This window comes from Gallus gallus, chromosome 7, assembly GCF_016699485.2.
Source record: "Gallus gallus isolate bGalGal1 chromosome 7, bGalGal1.mat.broiler.GRCg7b, whole genome shotgun sequence".
Taxonomy (NCBI): Eukaryota; Metazoa; Chordata; class Aves; order Galliformes; family Phasianidae; genus Gallus; species Gallus gallus.
In genome coordinates this window covers 27,461,023-27,487,480 of record NC_052538.1, presented here as the reverse complement: position 1 = coordinate 27,487,480, position 26,458 = coordinate 27,461,023, and the positions used below count along the sequence as shown (strand labels likewise).

General features: G+C 45.9%; 2 protein-coding genes across 11 annotated transcripts in view; both read right to left on the bottom strand.

Moving 5' to 3' along the window:
• Positions 1 to 2,456: 2,456 nt before the first annotated feature.
• On the bottom strand, positions 2,457 to 8,296 carry UMPS (uridine monophosphate synthetase). Its single transcript, NM_001031260.2, has 6 exons — positions 8,117 to 8,296; positions 7,510 to 7,663; positions 5,403 to 6,071; positions 4,603 to 4,778; positions 4,074 to 4,188; positions 2,457 to 3,265 (listed from the first exon to the last, which is right to left on the bottom strand). The coding sequence occupies exons 1-6, from the start codon at positions 8,264 to 8,266 to the stop codon at positions 3,090 to 3,092; spliced, it is 1,440 nt and encodes a 479-aa protein (NP_001026431.2). The 5' UTR covers positions 8,267 to 8,296; the 3' UTR covers positions 2,457 to 3,089.
• Positions 8,297 to 8,457: 161 nt separating this feature from the next.
• Positions 8,458 to 26,458, bottom strand: part of KALRN (kalirin RhoGEF kinase) — a 446,039-nt gene continuing 428,038 nt past the window's right edge. For 9 of the 10 annotated variants that reach the window (XM_015289974.4, XM_015289980.4, XM_040703547.2 and 6 more), the window contains 9 exons: positions 21,053 to 21,080; positions 20,425 to 20,596; positions 18,212 to 18,333; positions 17,974 to 18,105; positions 16,928 to 17,092; positions 16,379 to 16,457; positions 15,045 to 15,245; positions 13,976 to 14,114; positions 8,458 to 12,359 (listed from right to left, as the gene is read on the bottom strand). In XM_015289974.4, the coding sequence (XP_015145460.2) occupies positions 11,814 to 12,359; positions 13,976 to 14,114; positions 15,045 to 15,245; positions 16,379 to 16,457; positions 16,928 to 17,092; positions 17,974 to 18,105; positions 18,212 to 18,333; positions 20,425 to 20,596; positions 21,053 to 21,080 (1,584 nt within the window). In that variant the 3' untranslated portion in view covers positions 8,458 to 11,813. Of the gene's footprint in view, positions 12,360 to 13,975; positions 14,115 to 15,044; positions 15,246 to 16,378; positions 16,458 to 16,927; positions 17,093 to 17,973; positions 18,106 to 18,211; positions 18,334 to 20,424; positions 20,597 to 21,052; positions 21,081 to 26,458 lie in introns of those variants that run through there. The other variant, XM_040703550.2, reaches the window with a different exon arrangement.

Here is a 26,458-nt window from a genome sequence, read left to right as displayed (position 1 = left end):
CCTGACCATGGATGAGCTTATGAGAAAAAGGTCAGAGCAGGACACAGGTCAGGCAGAAACAGAGCATCACAAAAGAGTAAGTCAGCCCAAACCCACAGACGGGATCACTGCTCTTAGCCTGCAAGGATCTGCCCAAATAGCCTGAGAGAAAGCTGAAGCTCGAGCAGGCACCAAACCGGGCTGTAATTCGTTGCAGAGTTAGATCATGGAGCTGTACTCGTCACTGTGGCACAGCCCAACCGAGACCTAACAGCTATTACAAACAAACAGAACGCCCAGCCCTGTCTGTCTGTTCAATTACAAATCTTCCAAAACAGAACATTTCCCCAAGTTGGTGACTCCAAAACTCAGAAATGGAAACAAACTTCCTCTGGGTTACTGCGCATTCCTTCGGCCCTTACTGTTTCCTAAATGCAATGCTTGTGGCGCCTGCTGAAAGCCCACTGAAACAGCTTTCCAAGTCCACTTAAGGGGAAGTGATTCAGTTATTTTTTTTCTGGAATTAGGTCTTGAAAAACCATTCGTGAAATTGTTTATGGAAACAAAAATATGAGCTGTCAACTACCGCCTGATAAAGCAACGTTGAAACTGTGACATTTGATCAGACCAGAGAATGAACTGCAAGACTTCCAGATTCATATATTATAATGCAAATGAGTTTTGTAAATTGTGACCTAGTTCCCATGTTAGAAGCAGTTGGGACCAACAGCAGGAACTATGCCGTGAATGCAAGTGGGGGGGAAGCAAGGAAATTAACGTTTGTTCTTAATTTGAAATGGATTTTTAATCACCTTCAGGTGCCACAAAAAAAAAGAGGCCCACAGGCTTGTTTGCTATAATCACTCTGACACAAGAATGCACGTAGGAGGCTTTGGTTTGCTAATTGAAATGTTTGACTGGTGTCAAATGAAGCACCAGAATACAGCTTGCTGTGACTGAGCGCACAGTGGAGGTTGGTGAACTCGAAGCTTTCCAATCTGATGCTCAGAACCTTCACTCCAAGTATCTTAGATGATGACTATTAGACGATGGCAATCTCTCAGTTCAGTTGCTGTTTCTTCCTCCTGATAAAGTAGCTCTTGGGTCTTCTCCAGGGTTTTAGCTGTGTAAATATCGGACACCTACTTGGTGCAATTCAGCACAGTTAGTGAGAAATACTCACAGAACCCTGCTGGTGCTCCAGCAGTGACCCCTCCACCCCACACAGTGCTGAGGCAGCTGCCTATTGAACCCTAGTGTTCAGTTGTGGCTTCAGGCAAGAGAAAACTTGTTGAAAAGTAAGTAGATCTTCAGCTTAAGTATATCTAGAGTTGGTATCGTCAGCGGAAACTATTAGCTGTGTATGGAAGGGGTAGACGTTGACTCCACTGAAAAATAGAGTCTCAGCTCCATCTCGTGGGCAAAACGGTTTTCTGCAAAGCAGTTGAAGTGAGGAAACCTGGCTTCTGCTACCTCAAGGCCATCAGGTCATTAATGAAAGGCAGTAAACAAATCCCAGAACCTCTGTTCACTTCAAAGGTCTGAAACTTCTTGGAAGTTGATGCAAAATATCAGACTACTGCAGGGCAGCTCCTAAGAGCCAACACGCTCACTGAGTTCAGTGGTGAAAGGTGGCCAGGAGAGCCTTCGTCTTTCCTGGATGGAGTTCTCCACGTTAATATGGTACCTAAGAAGAATCTTGAACCAACCGAGGAAAAACAGAACATATGCAGAGTAAATTTGAGTATTCTCTCCTCAGTAACGCATTTATAAGCCCTGTAAGAGGCACTGTGGGGAAACACTTCCAAGTAACATGAAATGCAAAAGGATAAGGTCATTAACCTCAGCATACCCAGACAGCTAGGAAGCTTTTCAGCCACACATTTCTGAAGTCTGACTCCCAGCAGAGCACAAGGTCACAAAGACAAGAAGCATACCATAGAGCCCTCAAATCCAAGCCTGTTTCTGTTCTTAGACAAGAAGCAAAAAACCTCTGTTTGAACTTCAGCACAGCCCTGTTCTCTTCATTTGAAAGGCTGGGAAAAGCGGTAGTTACTATTAAGGCAAAAGAATTCTTACTGGATATAATTGTTCCTATTCTACAGGCTTTTTAAAAAGGGACCCAGTTTTCTCTGTGTTTTACAGCAGCACAGGAACAGCAATGGTCTGAATGTACTAGCATTCATCTGCCTTCTTCACACTTTCTTGTTAGCAATGAAAATTCACGCCGACTTCCACTGTATCTATATGGGGTGTATTTAAGGCAATTCCATCCTTTCTTAACAAAACCTTTCAAAGTAACACTTCTTCATAATCCCGAGGTGTAAATAATAATTCCCAGAAGTATTCCATAAATCTTTTCAGAAAAAGGCAAGCAACCAACAGTCCATCTTTGTTTCTCATTAGATCAGTCACCACTTGCACTCAACAGCACAGACTTTTGTCAAAGCAGACTACGGACAGAATGCAGAGCAACGTTTACAGACACAAACAGAGCAGGCTTGATTTATTTTTATAGCGCCCTGGTTCTGAAAATAAACAGTATTTCACACTGCAACAAAAAGAAGATACAATTAAAGGAAACGGGTAGCAAAATCAACTCATTAAGTAACATATAATTCATTTTCACTGCATGGGATCCAGACTGCTAACTGTCTCCATGGAAGTGGCAGACCTGAGCAATCCTGTGAGTGGGACACGAGGTCAGTGTCACAGGTGAAGTTAATGAAGAACAGTAAAACATCGTTTCCACAGTGAGAGGAATTTAAGGGTGGGGAGGAGAAACCAGCAACAACAGCCAGGCATGTATCTAGGAGTGTTTTCATTCATCACTTTTCAGTAGACAAAAACTATTCAGACTAACAATTGGACATAACATTTTGGTCTTATATATTCAAATGCTAAAAAAAACCCACTTAAAAACAATTATGGTGTGTTCGACCGTGTGCAATTAAAAATAATTTAGCCAGCAACAGATTTTTTTCCAAAAGGGCATAATATTCTACTGGCTGAAGTGTCTGTGTATTTAAGTGGAAGTCTTACAACGATTGCAGCTCCGTTTTGACTACTGCATCAGCTTTGCTTACTAGGAAGGTGACCTACATTCAGTCTTATGCATGGACACCGAGCCTGCTTATGTAGCTCTCCCAGGCTGCCTTCCTGTACTTCTCTGCCTCTTGAAGACGGTCTGAAGCTGACAAGATGCCACGTCCCACAATAATAATGTCTGAACCTTTTTCACTAATCACTTCCTTGGGGCTTAAGTACTTCTGCCCAAGGTTATCACCTGAAACAGATAAAAAAAATGTTTTTAAGTTTGTGCAAAACTGTATCTACTACAAAACTTTCAAAGGTGCTGGAACACGTATGTTATTTCAGTTCTCACCCTATGAATCCATGGCAATGACTAGAAACTGTGCCTCCAACTAATGAACCTCTACCTATTACAATTATTACAGATCAAATTTGACAGAGTTCTCTTTTTGGATGTTCTACCAATTACAATAGATGGAACTGTTATTCAAAGGAGCAGTGATTCCAATGACTGAAATAAATTTCAGCCTTCTTAAAATAGGCAGAACTCCAAACACTGAAGTAGAAGCTGTGATTTCACTTCAGATTTTGAAGTATTGCAGAGAAACACATCTTCCCTACCTGGATAAGTACTGGGCAGACAGTTCAGTAAGTTATGACTTCCAATTCATTGACACTGCATCTATATCAGTATCAGTCATGTTACAGTTAGACTTCAGTGTTTAACTGAATGCCTTCTACCTGCTCAGTAGTCACGCATGTAAGCTAATGCCCATCTGCAGACATTTCATGTGCTTAAGGACTGTGCTTCATGGTACACACCGACCTCAGCACAAGAAGATCTAACAGAGAAGCTGTGTGGGATGCTGGTTGCCTTTCAGAACTCCCAGGAAAGAGATCAGTACATCCAGAAATACGCAGGGCAGCCCATATTAGGAAAATGGCAAACACAGACTCCAGACGTGAGTAACCCAATCCCCTTCAGAAGTCACTTTTTCCACCGAAGCCCAAATCACTCACTCTGTTTACCAACAGACTACAAATATTTCAGGGAATGTTACCTCCAGCTTGCAGCTGTACTCCTGGAGTTAAGTGAAGAAATTCTGGTTTGTCACTAACTCTAGATCCAGATATGAATCCAAAAACAAAGTCAGGGTTGTCTTCAGCCATCTGTACCTAAAAAGTAGCAATAAACTGCATCAAGTGAGATATCTAAAATTAAGCTTGCCCACCATTCTGTTTCTAATTAACCTGTGCAGGGCGGGGGTATAAAATATGGGAGCTTACTATGTGCTAAGTGAAAGTTCATTCAGTGTATTAATTATTACAAATTTATTGCTAATGAAAAAAAAACGTGGCCAATGGCAAACCTGGTGTGCTCACTAGAACTCACAGCATGAACTCCAACGTCATTAGCCTACAGATGTAACCTTCAAGCACCACACTCTCAGGTTCCTGAGCTTCCACAGAAAGAAAACTTATCACATAGCTGGAGAGACTTCTGGAAGTGTGGATATTAACAGCATACAAAACCTCCCCTTGTCAGAGCACTTTGCAAGCCGTTAACCTTAAACAAAAGCGCCCACTTACCGCAGCTTTGGTGTATTCACCAGTTGCCAGCGACCCCTGGGAACTCATCTCAGCAATCAGAAGGCAGCCACGCTGCAGGGGAAGGCCCACTTCCTTCAGTCCCTTCACAACTCCAGAGCCTGGGACCACATGTGCGTTAACCACATCCGACCAGGATGCTATTTTGAACACACCACCTAAGAACACGGATATAAAGACCCGGGCAAAGTGAAATTAATCATCAGAAATGCATTAAACAAGAAGTGTGAATTAAACAAAACAAGCAGTGCAGTAAACCATTCCAATTCCAAAAGGCTTGAAGCCTAACAGCCTTAACAGTCTGGTTTTATCAGACAAACCTGATGGCTACATAATCACAACGCTATGGTAAGCTAAAAATTCTACTGTCACAGGTGCAACAGTATACAAGATCACAGGGAGAATAGTATCAGAAAAATGGAAAAAGCATTGGGCAGTTGCAAATGCAGTTAACAAAGGAAAGCCACAAGAAGCATGCAAGCATAAAAGAGCAAGCTGCCTTACAAGGCACACACACCCTTCTCCAGGCAAACAACCATTCAGAAGTACTTACTGAGCACAAGCATAGGTTCATAAAAAGATTTAGGCTTTGGAAAGGACCTCTGGAGGTCATGCCCCCTCAGCAAGGCTAACTCCAAAACTAGATCAGGTTGCTCAGGGCCTTGCCCTCAAGTTTTCTTCAAGGTCACAGGTCCCACAGTCTCTCCTGACAACTTGTTCCAGTGCTGCAGTTACACAGACTGGCAGCAAAATTACGGCACATCAAGGCTGATGATAATCACCTTCATACTGATGTTTCACTGTGTTTCCAATGTCTGCAAACTTCCTGTCTTCAAAAATCAAGAACTCGTGTTGATCTGCGAGCGCTCTCAGCTCCTTTACTACCTCTTGGGTGAAATCATTCAGGATATCTATATGAGTCTTTAGGATACAAATGCTGGGGCCCAGGCTGGCCGCTAACTGCAGCAGTTCTTTGGATCCTGTGACATCTGCAGAAAGGCACAAGTTTGTCTGCTTCTTTTCCATGAGTGTGAGAAGCCTGGCTGCGACAGGATGCACGCCGGGAAGCTCAGCACGAGCCCTGAAGCTCAGCTCTTTACAGACTCTTTTCACTGGAGTGGGACCATTCTGAGCCCCTGGCTCAAACACATTTCCCTGAATGAAATTCTTCACCTTCTCAACCATCTCCACATCCACTTCTCCCTGCTGCTGGAGAATATCTAACATCCCGGACAACGTACACACAGAGTGCAGGCGAATTCCATGTTCTTCTAACCTGGCCTTTCCCCCCTGCTCCCTGTCCAGCAGCACTACAGCATCTGTGACTTTTAATCCCTCCTTCCGAAGAACTTCAGCAGTTTCCAGTACGCTAGATCCACTTGTTACCACATCTTCAATGATCAAACATGTTTCTCCTGGATTGATGGTGCCTTCTACCAGCCGCTTGGTACCTTTAAAATAAAAGGAAAACACTCCACTAAATAAAGTACAAAAGACCTCAGAACGTACCCAATGTATCCAGATTTTAACCTGAGATGTTAACATAAAGACCGTATTTGTTTTGCATACAAGCATATGCTGCAGTAAAAATGGAATTGGACTTCAGGTTTATAAGAATTTAGTACTCCTTGTCAGTATGCAGAGGTGATTTAGGTATCTGATTCCAGATATCACATCTCAGCCACTGCTTCATAATTCATAGGCTGTTACTTCTCCAAGGGGACAGAACACACTTCACGTGATCCATTACCAAAACCAACACCTTACTGACAGCACATCTTTTAACAGTCTTTAATGGAGTCCACTACGGGAACTGAAGTTTATTATTGCTACGAACTGAACCTTCAAAACATCAAAAATATTTTTCCTGTTACTTCAAACGTCTTTAAACTAGCAAAGTTATTGAAACTCTTCAACATATTTTCTGTTTTCCAAGGGCATTCTTCTATGCTTAATGTGCTTGTTGTTAGAACAATCTGGAGGAGTAAAGCCCCCAAATGCCTTTACCATAGCCAACAATAGGCACAAGTCCATGAAAGGCCTCCCGTGGGGCAGCAACAAAGGACGCCTGGCTTTCTGAGGAAGCAGGGAGCAGCGGGTGAACATTAAGCAGCCACTGCGGTGCTCAGACCATGACTGCCTCACAAGTGTCAGTACAGCTCTGCAATCTGTGTGACACCGGAAACCTCGTGCCAGGCACTTAATTGCTGTCACAATCAACTCGTCCTTCACAAGAAGGAACGGCAAAAGTTCTCATGCCTAGCACGCTGACTAACAAAGGAGTACCATTTAGGTTTTACAAACACCCTGCCTGTCTGAATGATGCTGCGAGAGAGCTTATCACACACAGAAATCCAGTTGCCAGGGCTGGATAATACTGTACTCTTCCCCCCCTACAAGCACTTTGCCCCTGCTTCAACCAAAATCAAGTAAAACCAATTGCTAGGTATAGAGCTGACTGCTTCTCACCTGGCCCACTTTGCCCACTGATTATAGGATATGAAAGCATAAGAGGCTGAGAGACAACAGAAGATTAAAGATTCCTTTTGGAGTTGATACGCAAAAAGCTGTTTGGAGGTTAAATACGGCACCATCCTCGGCATATCAGAAACTGCATCACCAATCTGCTTCTAGAACAGGGCAGTCACCTACAGCAGTGGTGTTAAAGGATAAAAGACACTGTGGGAACAAAGAGGAAGCCTGAGACCCTTCGTTCCTACTACAGCAGAAGCCCAGCTGCAGTTGGGAGAGCACTGTTGGGTTGGGACGTTGTAAGAAGTATGTTTAAGGGAAACGGGACTGCTATTTGAGTTGGAGTGGTAATCTTAAACTGAAACAGAGACACAGACGACAAGAAGTAATGACAAATCCATCATTTGATGGTTTTACCGTAATCTTTCGCTTCTTTCCTCCGTATAAGCATTGGAATCTGATTTTCAGAGCTGATAATTGTGGCCAACGGCAAAGCTGTGTACGGAACACCACACACACAGTCATACTGGAGAGCAGCGTCTTTTGCTGTTTGGAACAGGAGATCAGCAACCTAAAAAACACGGATATTTCAGGAGTCAGAGCAAAGTGAGCACCGCTAAACAGCATCTCCACGATGCCTGAACACCTCCTGGGTCGGTGACTGCTCCACCTCCCTGGGCAGCTGTGCCACTGCATCACCACTCTATCTGATAAGAAACGTTTCCTAATAGCCAACCTGAACCCCCTGGCACAGCTCGAGGCCATCACCTCCCATCCTATGGCTGTAACGGTAGCAGAGGCCGATCGCCACAACCTCCTTACAGGGAGCAGCAGAGAGCCATGCATTCTCCCCCGAGCTCCGTCTCCTCCGGTCTGAACAATACCATTCGCTCAGCCGCCCCCCCCCGCGCACGCCCCATACCTCGATGCCTGCCTTGCAGCAAGCAGCCCAACCCGCCTCCCCGACCCCAGGACCCCACTCAGACCCCCGAGGCCACACGTCCAGCCCCCCCCCCCACAGCACCAGGCGGAGAAGAGAGGGCCGGGAGGCCAGGCCGCGCAGGTCCACGTAGACGGGCGAGGCGATGCCGCTCCGCAGCACGAAGTCTCCAAAGCGCACAGCGCGCGCCTCCAACAGCGCCGCCGCCACGCGCCCCGCGCCGCCCGCCGCCATCTGCCCGCCCGCTGCCCGGCGCCGGGAGATGACGGAAACGGCGACACCGTGAGGAAGTGCGCATGCGCGGAGGTGCGCCGCCTATTGTCGCCCCCCCCGGCTCTCCCAGGCCGCGTTCACGCGTTCCGGGTGCACTTCGTTCCCTCTCCCATCACCGACAACCCGCGTTGGGAAACGAGACTGAGCCGCTGTTCTCTGAACAATTGAGTTTAATCCAAAATAAATAAAGAAAATAAAGCCCAGAAACTGCATCGTTAGCACAGTCCGTTCATAGGGAGGGGGCACAGTCCGAAGCAGTGTCCGTAGCGTTGGATCACGCCTGGCGTAGCAGTGTGTTTCAGGCTGCACTGTGCGCTGACATCGTTAAGGCTGTGGCGTTACTTTGCACCTTGACAACACCGTGCCATCCACTGGGCCGTCCCCCTTCCTCCTTCAGCTGGCTGTTGGAAAGCTGACGAGCACAGAGCTTTGCTCTCAGTGAACAAGGTTGAGGTGGCCATGGTCTGTGCAGAGCCACGCTCAGCCATCCCACCACTCTGCCACAGCCAACACGCAGTGCTGACACAGCACAGTGCCAGGCCCAGCACGTGGTGGCACCACAGGCCCAGCCCAGCAGCACAGGGCCTGGCCTCGCATCCTTGGGAAGCACCATGTTGGGATGGAACGCTGCCAATGAGCCGCAAAACAAACCCAGGCCCTGTGCTGGACATTTGTCTCTGGGAGTTTACATAGCCCAGGTCACCTGATGCAGCCCTCTCATCGCAAGGGCATTAAAATACAGTTATATATAGTCACATTGCACCACGCAGTTCTGCATTCAGCCTTTGTGGCATTTGTAACAAAGCCCACTGAGGGCACAGGCTTTGTCTCAGCATTACCTTAGGTTAAAAGTAAAATTATTTTTAAGGTACGTGTTAATGAAAATGAAGCTGTTTAAAATAAAAAGGCAGTGGACTGGGAGAGCTTTTAAAGATTGTTAAAGCAGTATTTAAGCCTCCAGTTTCTATCAAATGCAAACAGAAGAGAGAAAAGACACAGTAAGGCTTAAATATTCCCTTAATCAATCCAACCTTTTCCCCCCATAAGCCCACAGTGCCTGTTTTCACAGTTTGAAATGTGAATGCAGGACATAGCAAAATAAAATGATAAATAACTCCAGATTTCCTGTGATACGTGAGAATTTGTTTGTACTAGTGCCAAGCAGAAAGAGTGCTGTTTAAAGTGTACCCACAGGCCCAATAAAAGCTGTGGGTTTTATAAACCACACTTCCATACACATTTGCTTAAAGGCAGCACAATCACAGCACAAAGAGCCAGCTTCGACAAATGGGAAGAAGCACAAATAGTCCTGCAGTGAGGAGGTACCTGAGGCTGGAGCTAATTAAAGACACCCCTTGATGACTGCTGCCTCGAGATGTTTCAGTTGCTAAGAAATCGCATACCTCACACTTTTGCTCAGGAGGAGAGTCTGGCCTTTGTCTCTGAGGTGCTACTGAATTGCTTGGAAAATTAGTTGCTGTACTACGGAGGGAAACCAGAATGGATTCAGAAGCTTTAGCCCTCCATGAACACTCAAGCCTTCCCTCCATGTCCCCCAGGATCAGATCACACACGCTGTCTTGTATGCTGCCTCTGACTCTGTGTGGGCACCCAGGCTTCCCTGTCTGCCTGTGGCTCCCAGATCTTAAGGTCTGCAGCACTGAACATTGTAACTTGCTGTGCCTGACTGCTCTAGCATCCTGGTAGAGCAAGCACAAAGAGAGGGGCCAGGTCTCCAAATGCCATGAAACTGAGCTCAGAGGTGGATCAGAAGGGCTAGCATAGCCCTGGGAATTCGCAATACCTGCAGAGCGTCTCTGTCACCTGCTGGCAGAACCGGCTTTTGCTCCTGAAGATACATCGCAGGCTCACAGTGCAGTTAGTTGGATGGTGAATTGAATTTGGCTCTTGCCCTGACGAGATATCTCAAGAGAGCCTCTGCTGAGTACACATGGCCAGAATAAGCCCTTTTCCTTAGGAAAAAGCTTTGGTAACAACTGACATTTCCTATTGCAGGCACAGCAGCGGCGCTCAGCACTGAGACAACGTACTCATATGCCAAGGGGAAAAAAGTCTGATCATCAGCCTGGAAGGCTGCAGGGTTTTATGGTGCAGCAGCCAGGGAGGTGTTTTCCCTTCCAGTCCTGCTGCTAGAGAGAAGACTTGGCCAGCCCACGGACTGCTGATCTGTCACTGCAGGCTCCCTGCATTGCTCATACTTAAGGCTGGCTCCATCACTGTAACATCAGTGTGATGATGTTACAACTTGGCTTGCAAGAGAGAAATGTTTTAATTGTAGATTTTTTTTTTATTTTATTACAAATTAGGCTTTGGACAAAAAATATCCTCACAAATGCTTTGGTGATGAGGTGCTAACGGCAGCTGAGAGATATTTACAAGACTGGAAATGAAACAAATGACATACTTTAAACACTGAAAACGATTTTCAAGCTGTAAGCACAAGGATGGACTCACCACTTACCAACTGCACTTTGAAAGGCTTTAGATGGACTTTGGGCCAAGCAATTCTGAAGCTAGAAATGGAACAGGATCCTTTATATATATATATATTTATATATATATATGATACAATATATGTATACTGAAAACCTGTGATAGAAAAAAATGTCTTCATCAATCATCACCTAGTTTACAGATACTGCAAAAATTGGACTCAGCCTTTTCTCAATGCACAGGTTTTGAGAAAGATTTCTGTACAGTGTATATAAAATGCTTAAAAAAAAAAAAACAACAAAAAACCAACCACCATCATAGTCCTGTTGTGCTTAGTCAGAAACAGCTGTATGCTCCAATGAATTCATTGCCTCAATCATAGCTCCAAGAGGTACTGCATGTTGACTTGACGCAGTAGAAAGCCCAATTATTAACATGGGATTTTATTCTGAGCACTACCATGTAATGAGGATGTATCTACGCCAAGCCACCACAAAAGCTGATCCAACAGGCCTGATCTTGCAGGTGAAGTCCTCACAGAAATCATGGGAGACCTGGGCATACAGAGCACACAAAACCCATCTGTTAACCCAGAGCAGGCATGCAGTGACTTCAGTGAGAGCTGCATTCAGCCAAGTCCTGCAATACACACAAAGGTCAGCCTAGACTTACTCCTCCACACACTATCCTACTCCTAATCTCTCGTACACTCAGAAATCAGTTCAGCAAGATCAAGAGGACTTCTGGTAAGGCTGCCTCCCAAAGATTAAGGCAACTGCAGTTTTGGCTCTTGTCTCCAGTTGGTGTTTGCTGCCCCATGTTGAGGAGATGCTTCCAAGAGGTGCCCATTGAAGTGGGCACCTAAGTACCTGTCACCGTTACCCTGCTTGCTTTGGTCCTGAGTAACTGAGGAGGTACTGGGACCTCTGGACAGATTTGTACCTTCAAATGCCAACACTGAATACAGAAGTATGTACAGAAGCTCTGCTTTGGGCCTGCTCGCTCCCTGCGCCATGCCTCAGGAACAGCAGTGTGGTGTCCAGACAGGTGGGCATTACGTCCCGGGGTTCAGCCTGCTCATCAGGAAACTCTTGACACCGGGGACGGGGTGCACGTCGTACTGGTGTCTGCGGCGCTCAATGAAGGATGCCAAGCGGGAGGTATCCAGCGGGATTTTGGAGTAGCTGCCATTGTGTGGCTGCAGCCATGGGTGCTGTAAACAAGTGGCTGCTGTCGGCCTCCTCCTGGAGTCTTCCTGGAGGATGACGTTGATGAAATCCCTGGCGGCATGGCTCACATCAGAGAAGTACTCAGGCGGGAAGCTGAAATCGACTCTGCACACATTGATACACGTCTCCTCTTTGCTTTCATCCAGGAACGGGGAGACACCGCTCAGCATGACGTAGGTGAGGACCCCGATGCTCCAGATGTCTGTGCTCAGGGACACGGGGAGGCCCTGGATAACTTCAGGGGCTGCAAACTCTGGGTTTCCAAGGAGATGGTGGACGTGGTAATGGCCTGTGATTTGAACTGCATCTTCCAAATCAATGATCTTGACACGAGGAACTGGGATCCTTAAATCGATGAGCAGATTCTCTGGCTGTTGAAAAGGGAACAACGGAAAGGTAATTATGCTTCTTATGCTTATTTTTCTTCAAAACAATCTCTACAGATTAACAACACTGTCAGGTTTTTTAATTTTGAGAAAGGACTTGCGTATCTCTGATAGATTCATTTAGACTCCATTTGTTTATGTGGCACCTGGATGACATAAATGTGTATAATATGTAGCAGAAGTGCTCTTTGTAAAGCAAATGCTAAACTTTTTGCCCACTGCCTCTCTAGATTCCCATTTCCATGGATCTATCCTTTAGCTCCCCATCCTCATGCATATTCTATGTATACAATACACTACTGTTCAAACCTCTCCACTTGCTCTTGTTTTGTATGGTCTGCACCGACAAAAATCAATGTGTTCTGGAGCAAGATCTTAGGACAAGACATGGCTAGGTCTCAGGACAAGGCATGGCTAGATGCACTAGTAGTGCATCTTCTGCTTCCTGCTCAGCAACAGAAGGTGCTTTATTTAGCATGCTTCACTCAGGAGACCTGTAAATAGGCCACAGAAAATTGGCTTCCCACTTTGTTTTTGGGAAGTATCTTATGATCAAATAAAGAATTCAGTGCAGTTCCTTACCTAGGAGTGATGTCTATTTTTTTGACAGGTCCTATAAATACAGCAGAAAATACAAACAGCCTTACTGAAAGAAACCAGGATAACATAGCGTTCTGGGATTAATGCTCACATAAGATATGGCACAGAAGGGATCTTTTCTTTTCTTTTTTCTACTAACAGCAGTCAGCAGCAGAAGACTGAAAACACCACTTCATCTGACATGCCTGGGAGCTATAGGGCTGAGACAAGACCTCTGTGGAGCTGGATTGTCCATTCTACACGACAGTTAAATCCAGCTCTCATTTTCCATTTTTAAATGCTGCTCAAGTCTTCAAATCAATAATAGATTAGCTGATACTCCTGGCAACCTGATTCAAAGCTGCAGACTGCGAAGCTCAGAGCACTTGATTGCAACTTCAAACACAAGTTCTCTGTCTTCCCAGATCAATGGAGTGTTGGTGGGTATGGCAACACAGTGCCAAATCCAGGACAGTGCAGTGCCTCCTGCCACATGTACTAACAAAAGGAGGTACGAGCTGTGCTAATCTCACTGAGCACAACACTGCAGACTGCAGATATTCTTCTGAACCTCTGCCTGGGTACATTTCCCACCTCTCTCAGGCTCTGCTGCACACGCAGCTTGCTGCTTTCCCCTCTCAGCTCTTCCCACCTCCTGCTCTCCTGCAGCCTCCTCTCCCCTTGCTTACCACGTTGTGAGCCCAAGCCGTGCCCTGGGGATGTATCTTATAACTCCCCTTCACTCAAGAACTACTGACTCTTGCCCTTCTCCCTCATTAAATCCCTCTTCCAGAAAACCCTTGAGAACAAAGCAGTGAGTTAAGGAAATAGTGCATCTCTGAAGGAAGAAATAGACCTTGCAGGGTACCGAGTCCTTTCTCTGGTCAGCAGGTCTGGAGGGTAGTGCTTGTCCATTCAGCAACACCTGTTGGGGCTCAGACTGCACCTCCTTGCTGCGTGTGCAGCTGGGAACTCCCTGTACCAGGACACCGAGTAATAGCATCATTCTCTTCTCTTCTTACCTTTATATCTAAATGAGCCACTCGGCAATTGTGAAGATACTGCAAGGCTTCCATTGTGTCTCTTATGTAGAAAGCTACTTTTTCCTCCATAAGTTCATCATGGTTCATTAGATAATCTAGGAGACGACCATCATCCATCCTACAAAAAAAAAAATGAAACCCCCACACCTGAAAGATCACATGACATCTGCATGATGTACAGCTGATATTTGACAAGAAAACCGCAATGGAAACTTTGTGACCTAAAAACGGAGGATATCAAAATGAGAGATTTGATTAGGGTTTAAAGATATCACGAGGTACTGCAGGGCATGGAAGTGGTAGAATTATTAATCCTTGAGTAGTCCTCAGTTGTCATCCCCGGCCCTTAATAAATTTAGGGACAATCTCGAAGTACACTGAGTTGCTTAAGGACGGATTCAGCAGACAGAGGAGATCCCTTTGAAAACAGATCCACTTAATTATTTGGATTCACTTATTTATTTATAGAGATGGTTGCATAGTGCAGAAAAAAGGTCACTGATATTTCAGCTCGTGGTGTGTTCCTTGGGAAAGCTAACTCAACAAAAGTTTTCCACCTAGTTTTATTTATCTGTATTAATAAACGAGCAAAGAGCCCAAATATGCTTGATTGGATACACTATAACAGAGAAGCAGTTTGGATTTTGGTTGCTATTTCTCCTTATAGGGACAAACATAGCCCCAGTGCAGCTTTTTTCATCAACTATTAGAGCAATGTAGGCTCCGATCCAGCCGAAGTATATTTGCTCAGATATAGAGAGCAGACTAAAGTGCCCCAATAAATCTGATGCGATGTGACAAACTAACTGCTGATACAATTACTGAGCTTCCAGCGTGGGGAGTTTCATTTGTACCCCTGATTCTCATTTACTGTAAAGAAAAAGCAGTGGAAAGTCAGCAGAAAATGGCTATTTCATTTGACATCGCAGTCAATAAGGAACAGATGACAAAGTCTTTGTCCTGCTGAAGCACGAGTGAGTTTTATCCCTGGTTTTAATAGCACTGTGCTTCATACCCGGGTGCTTGAATTGTAGCTCCGTGTACTTACAGCTCCAGGACTAGGATGTAAGAAGTAGGAGACTCATAGGTATCATGGATAGTGATGTACTGAGGATGCTGTAAGTGCTGTAACAGAGCTGCCTCGTGGGCTGCTTGCTCCTTCTTCTTCATTTTTTTACTGATGAATTTTACAGCCACGTCTTTCCGGGTAGCTTTGTGAACGCATTTCTTTACAATGGAGAATCGTCCCCTGGAAAAAAAATAAAAAAATAAAAGCAGAATAACGAATGGCATCCATGAATAAATCATGCTCGTTTTTCAGTGTGATAACAGACCGGTTTTCAAAGTGTTATTTGATTCAGCGCATTAACATTTCACAAGGAATCAGACTTAGCTCGTTGTTCGTAACCTTTTCCAACACGGAGCTGCTGTCTCTCAGCCTGGGTGTTTGGATTCTGTGGGGATTAGCAAACACCGTGAGCAAACAGAGCACTTTGTGCAGCGCCGCTGATGTCCTCTAACAGCATCCCTTGGGTTCAATTTGCTGCCGCTTTCACAGGTTCTGTCTTTTTGTTCCTAACCGTGGATCTCCTCTCTCCGGTTGCTTGAATAATGAACCCGGACTTAAGACAACTAAGAGAAGAGCCTTGTTAAGCAATGGCTAAGCAATCATTTTGTCTTGCTGATTCAGGCATATGGTAAAAAATGAGGAGCAAACAGCTGGCACCAAGGCACTTAGGAATCTCATCCAGACTGGTGCTTGGTGCCATTCCTGGAAACAAGAGTACTTAACAGTGCCATGTGCTGCACTTGGCCTGTTTTTAAGATATCACTGTTCTTTCCTACCCTTGTAACCCCAGAAGCACTTAACCCGATCTCTGGGTGAAGACCTGGCTGCCTTAACCTGCGCTGTTTGCGTGTCCCTTATCAGCATCATTGCTCACTGACCACCCCACTCAGCACAGCCCATTGGAATGTGCTTTCAGCCTGTCACATGCCTAAGTACTTCTGCAAACAGCCTCTGAGGTTAAGCACATCCAGAACCAGCAAGCCATCCTGACTTCAAAAGCTCACATTGAGCCAGGGATGTCAGAGCAGATACCAGCAAGCGCTGCAGGATCTGGCTGCCCTGTCATTCAGAGGCTGGCATTCAGTCATCCACGTTCCAGATGTAATGCTCAAAGCACAACTGCTCTTGGGAGACAAGATGTAGTCAGCATTTTTAGCCAGCCTGTATTTCAATCAGTGCTTGGTGTGTTCTTTCTAAAAGGAGCAGCCATTTTCAAGCTTAATACAAAAAGTGACCTGAATTCCCCATTAAAGAACAAGCCTCAAGCCATTGTTTTGGTATTTTGCTGCAGTGATAAGCAGGGTTAATATTACCTCCCAATCTCATGCAGCTCCGCATAAGCGAGATCAAAGTTTTCCTTCCACGAAATAGTGGCACCATCAGCAGCAGAATCTTTGGGAGGAGAAAGCACATTGAAGAAAGTGTAAAGACAAGGCAGACTGCTGTGGACTATAAACTGCATATTTAAAAGTTGTGTGAGGATATGTTAATGGGTTGCCCAGAGAGCCCTTGGGGTGCTGAAGGCCAGGTGGGATGGGGCCCTGGGCAGCCTGAGCTGGTGGGTGGCAACCAGCCCATGGCAGGGGGTTGGGACTGGTGGCCTTTAAGGTCCCCTCCAACCCAAGCATTCTGTGATTCTACGGTGATGATTTTATGATATTCGTTCAAAACAGAAAAAATTACCACTGAGTGTCCGATTTCACAGTGCTCCACCTCAACTCCATTGTGTTTGACCACCAAAAGCCAGAACTTCCCAGGGGAAGCTATGGCTAAGTTGACTTTAAATTTGTCCTTGCAATTTTTGGGGGGGCTGAAAAGGGGCCACAGGGACAGTCTCAGGGCACATCTGTGTGCAAACTCACCATACTCTGGAAGCCTCACGAATTCAGATGGGTCACTGGGCAAGCTGATCCCCCAGGGGTTGCTGGCACTCACACGGAACTGATACTGGCAGCCTGGGGACAGGTCTTCAATGACAAGGTAAGTGTCCAGTGTGGAGGCCACTGACTGCTGCCAGACCTGTGAGCCTGCATAGTGCAGAGGGAGGAAAGGAGAGATATGGAGACAGAGCACACAGAGACTCTCTTCCCATGTGGTACCCTGGGAGGTTAAAATCCATGGGGTTTCTAAAAGGCAAAGTGGAGGCAGATTTAATTGTGTCAAACCTTCAGGGGACACGGGAAGCTGTTTGTTGTCGCAGCCATCTGGTGAAAGGAGGGAGGAAGGAGATGCCCCTCACTTGACTGATAGCAATGGAAAAACTGCAGGCAAGGGGCAAGCTGATCTATCCATAAGTCTGTCCAAGGCTGTGTGCTATCAGTGATGTCTTTTGGCAGCAAGATAAGGCAGGAATGGCAGAACAACCTGCTGATAGCTCTGCTAAGGGAGAAATAATGCAAAAAATATATGGAGGAGCTAGAAAGCAAATCCTAGGAGAAGCTGAGGAAGGGGATCCATGCAAAGTGCTTGCAGAAAACCTGGTGGATATCATGAAAGCTGGAGCTGCTGGAGATTAACACTAATATTACAAAAAGCAATACACAAAATATACACAAAGTTAATGGGAGTGTTTTGTCTTTTCACTGCCAGGAAACGCCTACCAAAAGGGCTTGATAGATAGCGTGGTGGCAGAATGCAAATGATGAAAGGACACCTTAGTGGTGGGATATAGTTTAGCTTAACACACTTCACTTGCCTTAATAGCACAGAGGAATCAGAAAAGGCTAATGTATGAGAAGCTGGGCTGGATGATAGAAGGGCTTCTTTTGGCCTTCTGCTTTGGGATCTGTGAGTAACAGATAATCATACCCCAGTGCTGGCAAGGATGCACTTGGAACCTACTGTCCCACAAAGCAGAATTACTTTGTTTTCATTTTCTCAGCCAGTGAGCACACCTCAAGGCTCTTACCTTCTTCTCTGTACTCCACTGTGTAGCCAGAAATGGTGCAATTGCCTGTACTGGATGGAGGCAGCCAGCGAAGGATCACAGAGGTGCAGCTTCTCTCCTGAGCAATGGGGCGATTTGGGGCAGCCGGTACACCTTGGGGAGAGAAAACAAGCACAGAGTCCAGCATCATGTCAACCAGCCCTAGTGCTTCATCCTGAAGATCAGGTAAATGCTATCTGCAAAGGCCAGGTAACACTACCTTGCACTTTGATTGTGGCTGAGGTTGATGCCGTTCCATGCTCGTTAGTTGCCACACAAGTGTAAATGCCACTGTCCTGAGGCATCACATTGCAGATCTTCAGCATGAGCTCTCCAGAGTCACTGCAGATGCAAGAAGCCCACGTTACAAAGTGCTGCTTTGCTTCCTAATGCTTTTTACTCCTGTTTCTCTTCTGCCTCATTACAAGGACATGTGCACGCAGATCTTGTTAACTCATTTAAAGGAACACCCCCCAGCCATGTGGTACCAAATGCAACACCTGCATTCATCAGGGTTAGGTCTCTAATGAAATCTCTGAGCAGAATGGTCCCAGTGAGGCCAGAAGGGCAAATCTATCTGTTGTGGTCTCAGTGGAGATGGGGAAGCAAGCAAAGTGTATGAGCTGAACGTTTTCTAGCTTTTCAGAGCTTGACACTGAGACCCCACATCTCCAGAAAGACTTTCCCAGGCACAGCTTTTTGACCTGGGGAGGAGATGTGTGTTGCCTCTCTAGTATGCCCAGCACAACTGGACAGGTGTCATGCAGATGTACGTGGCAGCCCTGTGGAACAGGGGGAGGGAAGCTGTTCTGGGAAGCTCCAGACCCCTGAAGCAAGCCGTGTCCAGAAGAGTGGACATCCCACAGCAGCTGGGGGAAATAACTGTCAGTGGGACATCATTTCTTGGGAAATGATCAGCCTTTGGGCCGATCTGAGCGAATAAACAGCTCTACACAATCTGGTGAGTTTGTAGCAGGTCTGCAGATAGTCAGCTCTTCAACACTCACTTTAAGGGAGTTGGCCTGAATTATTTTGCTTGTGTAACTACTCTAGCTGTGCTGGAGAGCCAGCTTAGAGCCAGTAATAAATTCTCTTAATGGCAAAACTAGACTGGTTCTTGACTGCGTAAACTGCAAAAGGAAATGGCTGCCGGTGTAGCTGCATGGACACTGCGGCCTTGGCAGGCCTGACTGTGCTGGTTAAGGGACAGAAGAAAAACATCGCCTTCCCCACAATCCGGATGCCAGCAAGATTTGTAAGGCAGATGCTGAGCTGTAAGGCCTCTCCTTGGCAGGCAGCGGCTGCACGGAAAAACAAGTGAGAGGAGAGAGAACGCCAGTGCTGATAGCGCACAGCGAGGGACTGCACAGGAGAGAGACTGATGTTAAACAGAGCCCCACACAGAAATATCCTGCATCCCAACCCCAGCCAGAGGCCTGAAGATAAGGCACACTCACGATCTACGGAGTGATGGCTAAAAAGGCAATTTTAAGCGCCCTGGGGAGCTTCGTGAGGCTAAATGAAGGAAGCTCTTGATTAGACATCCTTTTTTTTCCTTCTATATTCTTTTTTAAATTATTTTTTTAATGTAAAAAAATCTCTCTTAGCATTCATTTTTCATTTTCACGGACTCTGTGCTCCCTGGGTTCATCTCAGCCCGAGCCAGCGGTGCTGAAAACCTCACATGAAAGATTGCCTCCTGGAGACTTCCCTTTCCATTTGGCCCAAATAGCTTATGTAAGCTGCAGAGGAGCATCCAGCAGCAGGCTGTTACCTGACCTGAATTCAACTCCAGAACTTTTCAGTTCATTCCCCTGTCTGCTGTAAAGCTGGGCCAGGAACATCCAGACAAGCATCCTTCTGTCCGAGCATGGCCAGATGTGGCCTTTCCAGAAGCACATGGAGGCTCTTTGAGGAACAGCTGAGGAAAGGCTCAGGAACACTGCATTAGTTACTACCTCAGCATCTGAGATGAGAAAACTCCCAGCCATGTGGGTACGTATCAATGAAGAATATTGCATTCTGATGAGAGCTTGCTCTGCTCCATTCCAGTTCCTGTCAAAGATGAGCATGGCATCAAACTGAACCACCAGAAAAGTGGAGGCAGCGTTAACCAATATGTTGAAAACATTAATTGCTTCACGTTTGCAACAGGCTCAGAGGCCTTGCCCTCCTGGGGCATAGCATAACAGAGAAAGCTCAGCTCTGCCAACACTGCACTTGGTGGAGATGCCCTGCATCAGCTTGGGGAACTACAGAGCTAGCTGAGCTCTCACATTTGATCCTTTCTAGCTGACGTGTAGCTCAGTGATGTGCCAACACACCATGTCAGCCTCAATCAATTGCATCTCTAATGAGCTTTGTCTCCTGGCTAGTGTCATATTTGAGGGCAGTGTGACCATCATTTGATGGAATCCAGGGGCAGGACCTTACCAGGATGACACCGTGTATGTGGCCGTGCTGTTGTCATTGTCAAGAATGTTTTGATCAGGTCCTTTCCAAGTTATTGTTGGTTTGGGCCGGCCGCAGACTTTGCACTGCAGCATCACAGTGTCGCCAAGCAGGCAGGTGATATCCACCAACGGCACAAGGAACTCTGGAGCCACTGAAGAAAAACACGGGGGAACACCTTTTAATGTACAGGAGAGGATGTTCTCCCCATAACTCTGAAGAATGCATTATAGGACCAATTGTGGGAGCTTTTTGTAGGAGAGTGATGGGTAAGGGTTAAGCGCTGTAGATCTGAGCATCCTGGAATTGTAACCAAAACTCTACCTTCAGGGAGGGAGGTAACAGGGGCAGGCTGTACTGGGTCTGAGTTCTGGCAAGACAGCAAGGCTGTGTGCAAGTGTGTGTACTGGAGGGGCAGGTTTGGGGACAGCGCATCATTTCAGACTCTCTGAGCCCATGAGAAAGCAGGGATCGCTTCCCCTGCCCAGTGATGGAGAGCTGTCTTTGCTGTGACTGCTGATGTGGTGGAAGCATGAGGCTCCCTGGTAATAGATCCCAGCTGCTGGCTCAACCCTCCAGGCAAGTCAGTGCACAGCTGTCTTTAACTCACCTTCCTGAATGAAATTGGGGTTGATTATCTGAAAAATACAAAGAAATAATACACATAAAGGAATTATTATTTTTCTGGACCATTATAAAGAGGCATTTGGTTTCACAAGGTAACATGGTGAGGCTGACCAGAACTGCAGACACACTGACCAGTGGGTATGAACAGTCTCTAACAACTGGCAAACACAGCAAGCTCTGGTGACGTCTGAGCAAGCCAGTGCACGGTTGGAAAAGAAAACAAAAGCTACAGTTTTTGTAAGGCTGTAATGCATACTTTGTGTCAGCTGCATCACAGGTAGCAGGCACAACAGTAGGGCTGAGGGAGGTGGATCGTGCTTTCTCTTTGCTTAGGTGATGCTCAAGCCATTGACTGTTATCTACCTGGATGTGGTTTGTGCCCCATGTGCCCAGCTCCAGACCACCTGCAGCACCATGCACCTGGGCACCTCACCTGTGCGTTGGCCACTAACCAGCTCTGGGGAGCTCCTGCTCAGCTTCAGGGGAAAAAGAAAAGGTAAAGGGCTAAATCAAAGACACAAGCCTCTTTTCATATCAGTTCTGCAACATCGCATGGCTTATCGTTAGTAAAACGTCACTTGCATCAAAGGGCTGATGGAAACTTTCTAATTGGTATTTAGGATTGGGTGACTCAGTTATTTTGTCTAACTAGTTCATTGATCAAGTCAGCAAAGACTTGAAAAGCCAGCATCTCACCATGGCCTACACATGTCAATTACATCATGCTAATCCTGGAAGAAAAGGTGGGGGATAACAAAGACGACAGCAATAAATTCTCACATGCAACTCTACTCTCTACTCTCAAATCTAACTGTGTAATGGTGTACCATAGTTTAAGTTTTAGCTTAGTTTTAGGCTCATTAACAGGTATAAATATCAAGCAGCATAAATACCACTGTGGTTTATCTCACCTCAAATTTCTTTGTTACTATCTGTTTCGGAGCAGGTTTGGAAGTTGCCAATAAAGCAGTGACCTAATTCATGCTCTGCTAAAGCTGATGGGAGCTATTGCAGTGGGCCAGAAAACAGGCCACAACGTAGAATCAACATCTTCATGCAGATACATTTTCAAGATGCATGTTTATTTTGGGGAGTTAAAAATAGTTTTCCAAGGTGAGTGGCTCGGGGTGACATCAAGGAGGCACTCGAGTACATTCAGATCGGTTTCAGCGTCGCAGCCCTTCTTCATGGCCCTAGGATAACCTCTGGTACCTGCACTGAGACCTCAAGCTCCATTTACCCCATCAATACCAGAACAGTAGGGCACAACATGGACTCGTTGCTCACACAGGGGTATTATTTTCCATGGAAACGTACTTTCCATTGAGCCCTGAGATTTCAAACGTTCACTCCCAGCATCCTGGAAGGCACTCTCCCCCCTTTGCATCCCTAGAGAAGACTTTGAGGACTATTTCTATAGTCCTCATACAACCAGCACACTGATGGCCTTTTGTGTGCCATCCATTACCCCTGCTGTCAGCCCTTCTCCTGCAACTGTTGCTCAGTGGGGACCAGGACCCCATGGGCAAAAAGAAAGCATGGTGTAAGAGGGCACTGGATGAAGAAAAACACCTCTCCACCTGTGGGGAGGGAAAGGGGAGACAGCACTCCTGATTAAGTTATAGCATTCACATGGCACTACAGAGGAAGAAAAAGCGGTTGCTCTGGATGGAGATATCCATCTAAAAACCATCACTTGCCACTTGTCCCTAAATGAGACCATCTCTTTATCAGATTAGTAACCTGAGGCATCAGCTCATTTGCACATAAATCTTCATTTCTGGAATACACATATATCTCCTGTAGCTCTCTCCTGCCTTCCCTGCAGCATGCACTAAATTCCCTTATTATTCACCGGTACGATTAGAGACTGGGAGAGATAAACGCTCCTAAAACTTCACATTAATTTCATAGCTCTGAAGTAACCATTAGAAGATACAGCTACAGTGATATACAAATTGCAGATATATCCATAAATAAATAATGCTGCATTTTAAATAATTTCCAAGGCATGATCATTTATAACAATTGCCTTTTTTTCCCATTGCCTTAACAATGGAATATCACAGAAGAAAAATTACTGCTCTTAGATGACACTGGAAGAGTCTCGGGGTAATATTTAGATTTCCTTTGATCAAACTTCAGCTGTTAATTGATAAAATGCTGCCTAACGACACCCCACAGCCATGTCTCAGCTTTCACCTCCTGTAAGCTTAGACAAAATTAAAGCCTTTAGGCAAGAGGATGCCAAACGCCACCAAAGTAATCGAATGCATCACTTATTTTTTCCCCACTTTTCCTAAGCTGTAAGGCTGGGCTGCCAACCAAACCCTTCATAACAAGGCCCATGCTTCAGCTAAACAGCAGAGGGCATGTTTACTCCAAGGCAAGCAGCTCAGCATTTTGTAAACACTTCATGGCACTCCTTGTTCACCGAGTTAAAATAAAATATTGACTCATTTGCTCGTGCTGGTAGCAGTCAGCAGCACGCACCATTCTCCTCTTAAAAATAAACACACAAAACCAACAAATTAATGACTCTCAGGAAAAATAATAATGGCACGAGCTACAGAAGAATTAAATCAACTGCAATTTATACAGAAGTCTCTCCCTGACTCAGTCAACTTCTACAGTGGGGACTTCGGAGGGACACAAGCTTCACCTCCATGAAAAAAAATATTCACAAGAGAAATTTCTTGACAAGAAGAGCAAATAAGGATCGTCCTACATGTGGGTAGGTGCCACCGAAGGGAAAAGTAACTGAAAATGAGAATGGTATTTCATTAAATGGTTTAAGAAATGAATAGCATCGAGCCTTTCAGCCCCTTTGGTGCGGAGCCATCCATCAGATGGGCCCACAAATGGGCTTGGCTGACTTTGAGACTGACATCAGAGATGTTGACCATGTCACACAGAATCATAGGTTTGAGTTGGAAGGGACCTTTGAAGGTCATCTGGTGCAACTCCCTGCAGTGAACAGGAGGACTGCGTCAAAGGCCTTGCTGAAGTCCAGACAGATGACATCAAGTGACTCTTTCCTTGTCCACTGATGCAGTTACGCCATCATAGAAAGTTGCCAGGTTGGTTGGGCAGGATTTGCCCATGGTGAAGCCCATGCTGGTTATCCTGTATCACCTCCCTCTCTTTCACGCGCCTTAGCATAGCTTCCAGAAGGATCTGCTCTATGGTCTTCCCTGGCATAGAGGTGAGGCTAACAGGCTGGTAGTCTCCTGGGCCAGCCTTTCCACCTCTCTTAAAAATGGGTGTGGCATTGCCTTTTTTCCAGCCACCAAGGCCTCCGCCTGACTGCCAATTCATCTCATATATCACTGAGTGGCACATGCATCCATCCTCTTCCCCATGACAGGTTCCTGCTGTGAAGCTGATAGCGGTGGGCTGTCTGGTTTTGAAGGCTCCCAGGCACTAAGTTATATAGTCCTCTACCATCTACCTGCAGATGAAGCAGATCACTACTTCCTCTTTCAGAAGCTGAACTGCAGTAGCAGTGCTGCCAGCACGCTTGGCACCTGATGAGCTACCTGCCCTCTGCCTCAGCATCCCTGCCCTGTAAGGGCAGCAGGACAGGAGCACGGCTGCTCTGAGCAAAGAGGGAGAGCTTTATGGGACCTACATGGGTGGCTTGTGACCTCCCCAGCAATATTGAAACCACACAGGTTGTTATGACACAGGGCTGTGTGACAGTCACGTTGGTGTCCAGGACCCCAGCTTTGGGTGTGGAGCTGCAGGCTGATTCACAGGGGCACACACCTTCTTCCCAGAAGAGGAACTGCCTGTTCCTGTGCAATTAGCTTATAGACACGCAAAGGGACTGTCTGATCTGCTTTAAATATAGGTTACTCCTATCCCTCACATGGCTACAGCTGCTCTGTGAATGTCTGCTCTTACACTCCACGTGCCCAACAGGTCAGCTTGCACCTTTTGCTTTCTGAAACAATAGGAACTATATTTCATTTCCATTCATATTCGTTGTCACTGCGTATTGATAAACTCAGAGAACAGAAACAGCCAACAAGAGATACAGATTCCAGATTACAATGAATGGAAAGTTCTCCAGGGCCAGCATGTCCCTGTGTAGGCAAAAATACAGCAACAGCATTCTAGTGCTTTGAAAACAGCCGCTCAATGTGCTCTCCACATTTCTTTCTGTATTTCCCCATCCCTTCAGTAACCTGGAATCTACTGAACAGATATGTTTTACAAAGAGCAAGCAAAGGTGGAAGTGAAAGGGACTTCATAGATATTATGACTAGTTTTCTGGCTTCTCACACAGGGAATAGACTGGAGGTAAAACGTACTGATATTTCCAAGTAATTAATATGAATGCTTTGTATTTAGAAATAGGTCTCTTTATTTTAGCACCAGGTGCGTGTTCTCATGTATGACAGGAAGACATCAGCATGTTAGGGGTGATAGGCTATAAAAGAGGCCAGGTGACCCACCCAAGGCTGCAGTAATAGTGACCAACACCTTCATGACCCAGGCAGGGCTGCGTGCACCTCTGAACATCAGTGGTTGGGCCAGGACACAGCTCTGCATCAGCATTCCCACAGCCCATAGAAGTGTCACAAGGCAAGCCAGGTGAGGAGTATGGAGAGCTGACTGTACGCAAACAGCTTGAGGCCATAGGTACCCTCCACTGATAATTTTAAGACATCTGAGCTTTTCCTCCTGTTGAGGAAAGTCAAAACACAGAAATGCTCTGCAAAAGGAGCAGTGATCCTCACCCAGCTCTGTGCATCACCCCTCTATCTATCTTAGCTGATTTTTTTTTTTGCTCCACGGAGCAATTTCCAACAACCTAAAGCTTATACAGGTTTATGCACAGTAAATGTACACTGCCTCGTAACAAATAACATAGGCTTTCAGTTGTTATCTGTGATTGGAAAAGTGCTATTTGAAAGCACAAAGACACTCCTGAGAATAATGCAGCATTAGCGGTAAGCACCGTTCAGCCTCAAGCATGTCAGATGGGTCAAAGGCTTTCCTTTAGTAAAGATCCTCCTTGCAAAGATGTATTTATTGACACAAACACAATTAAAACAGAAGAGAGCCTTCAGGTTAAAAGCTTAGGTGGTGCATCCCAAAACACTTTTCTATTCCTCCTCCAGGAGGAAGATCAGCTTCCTTCTATGGGATGTTGGTAGTACAATCTGGCTAAGAGCAACCTGCAGATGTAATATCCCTGTTTGCCAATGACTTGCCCTACTGTCTCTACAAAATCACAAAGGTCTCATGGAACCTTCTCCTTGCCTTTCAGCCTTGGTACAATGTACAGAAGTGCTCAGTGTGGTCACTATGTAAAGAAAAATGGGCTCTTCTCTAATTGAGAAGAACCGGTTCTCATGACTTTAAGCTCCTTCTGGCTTCA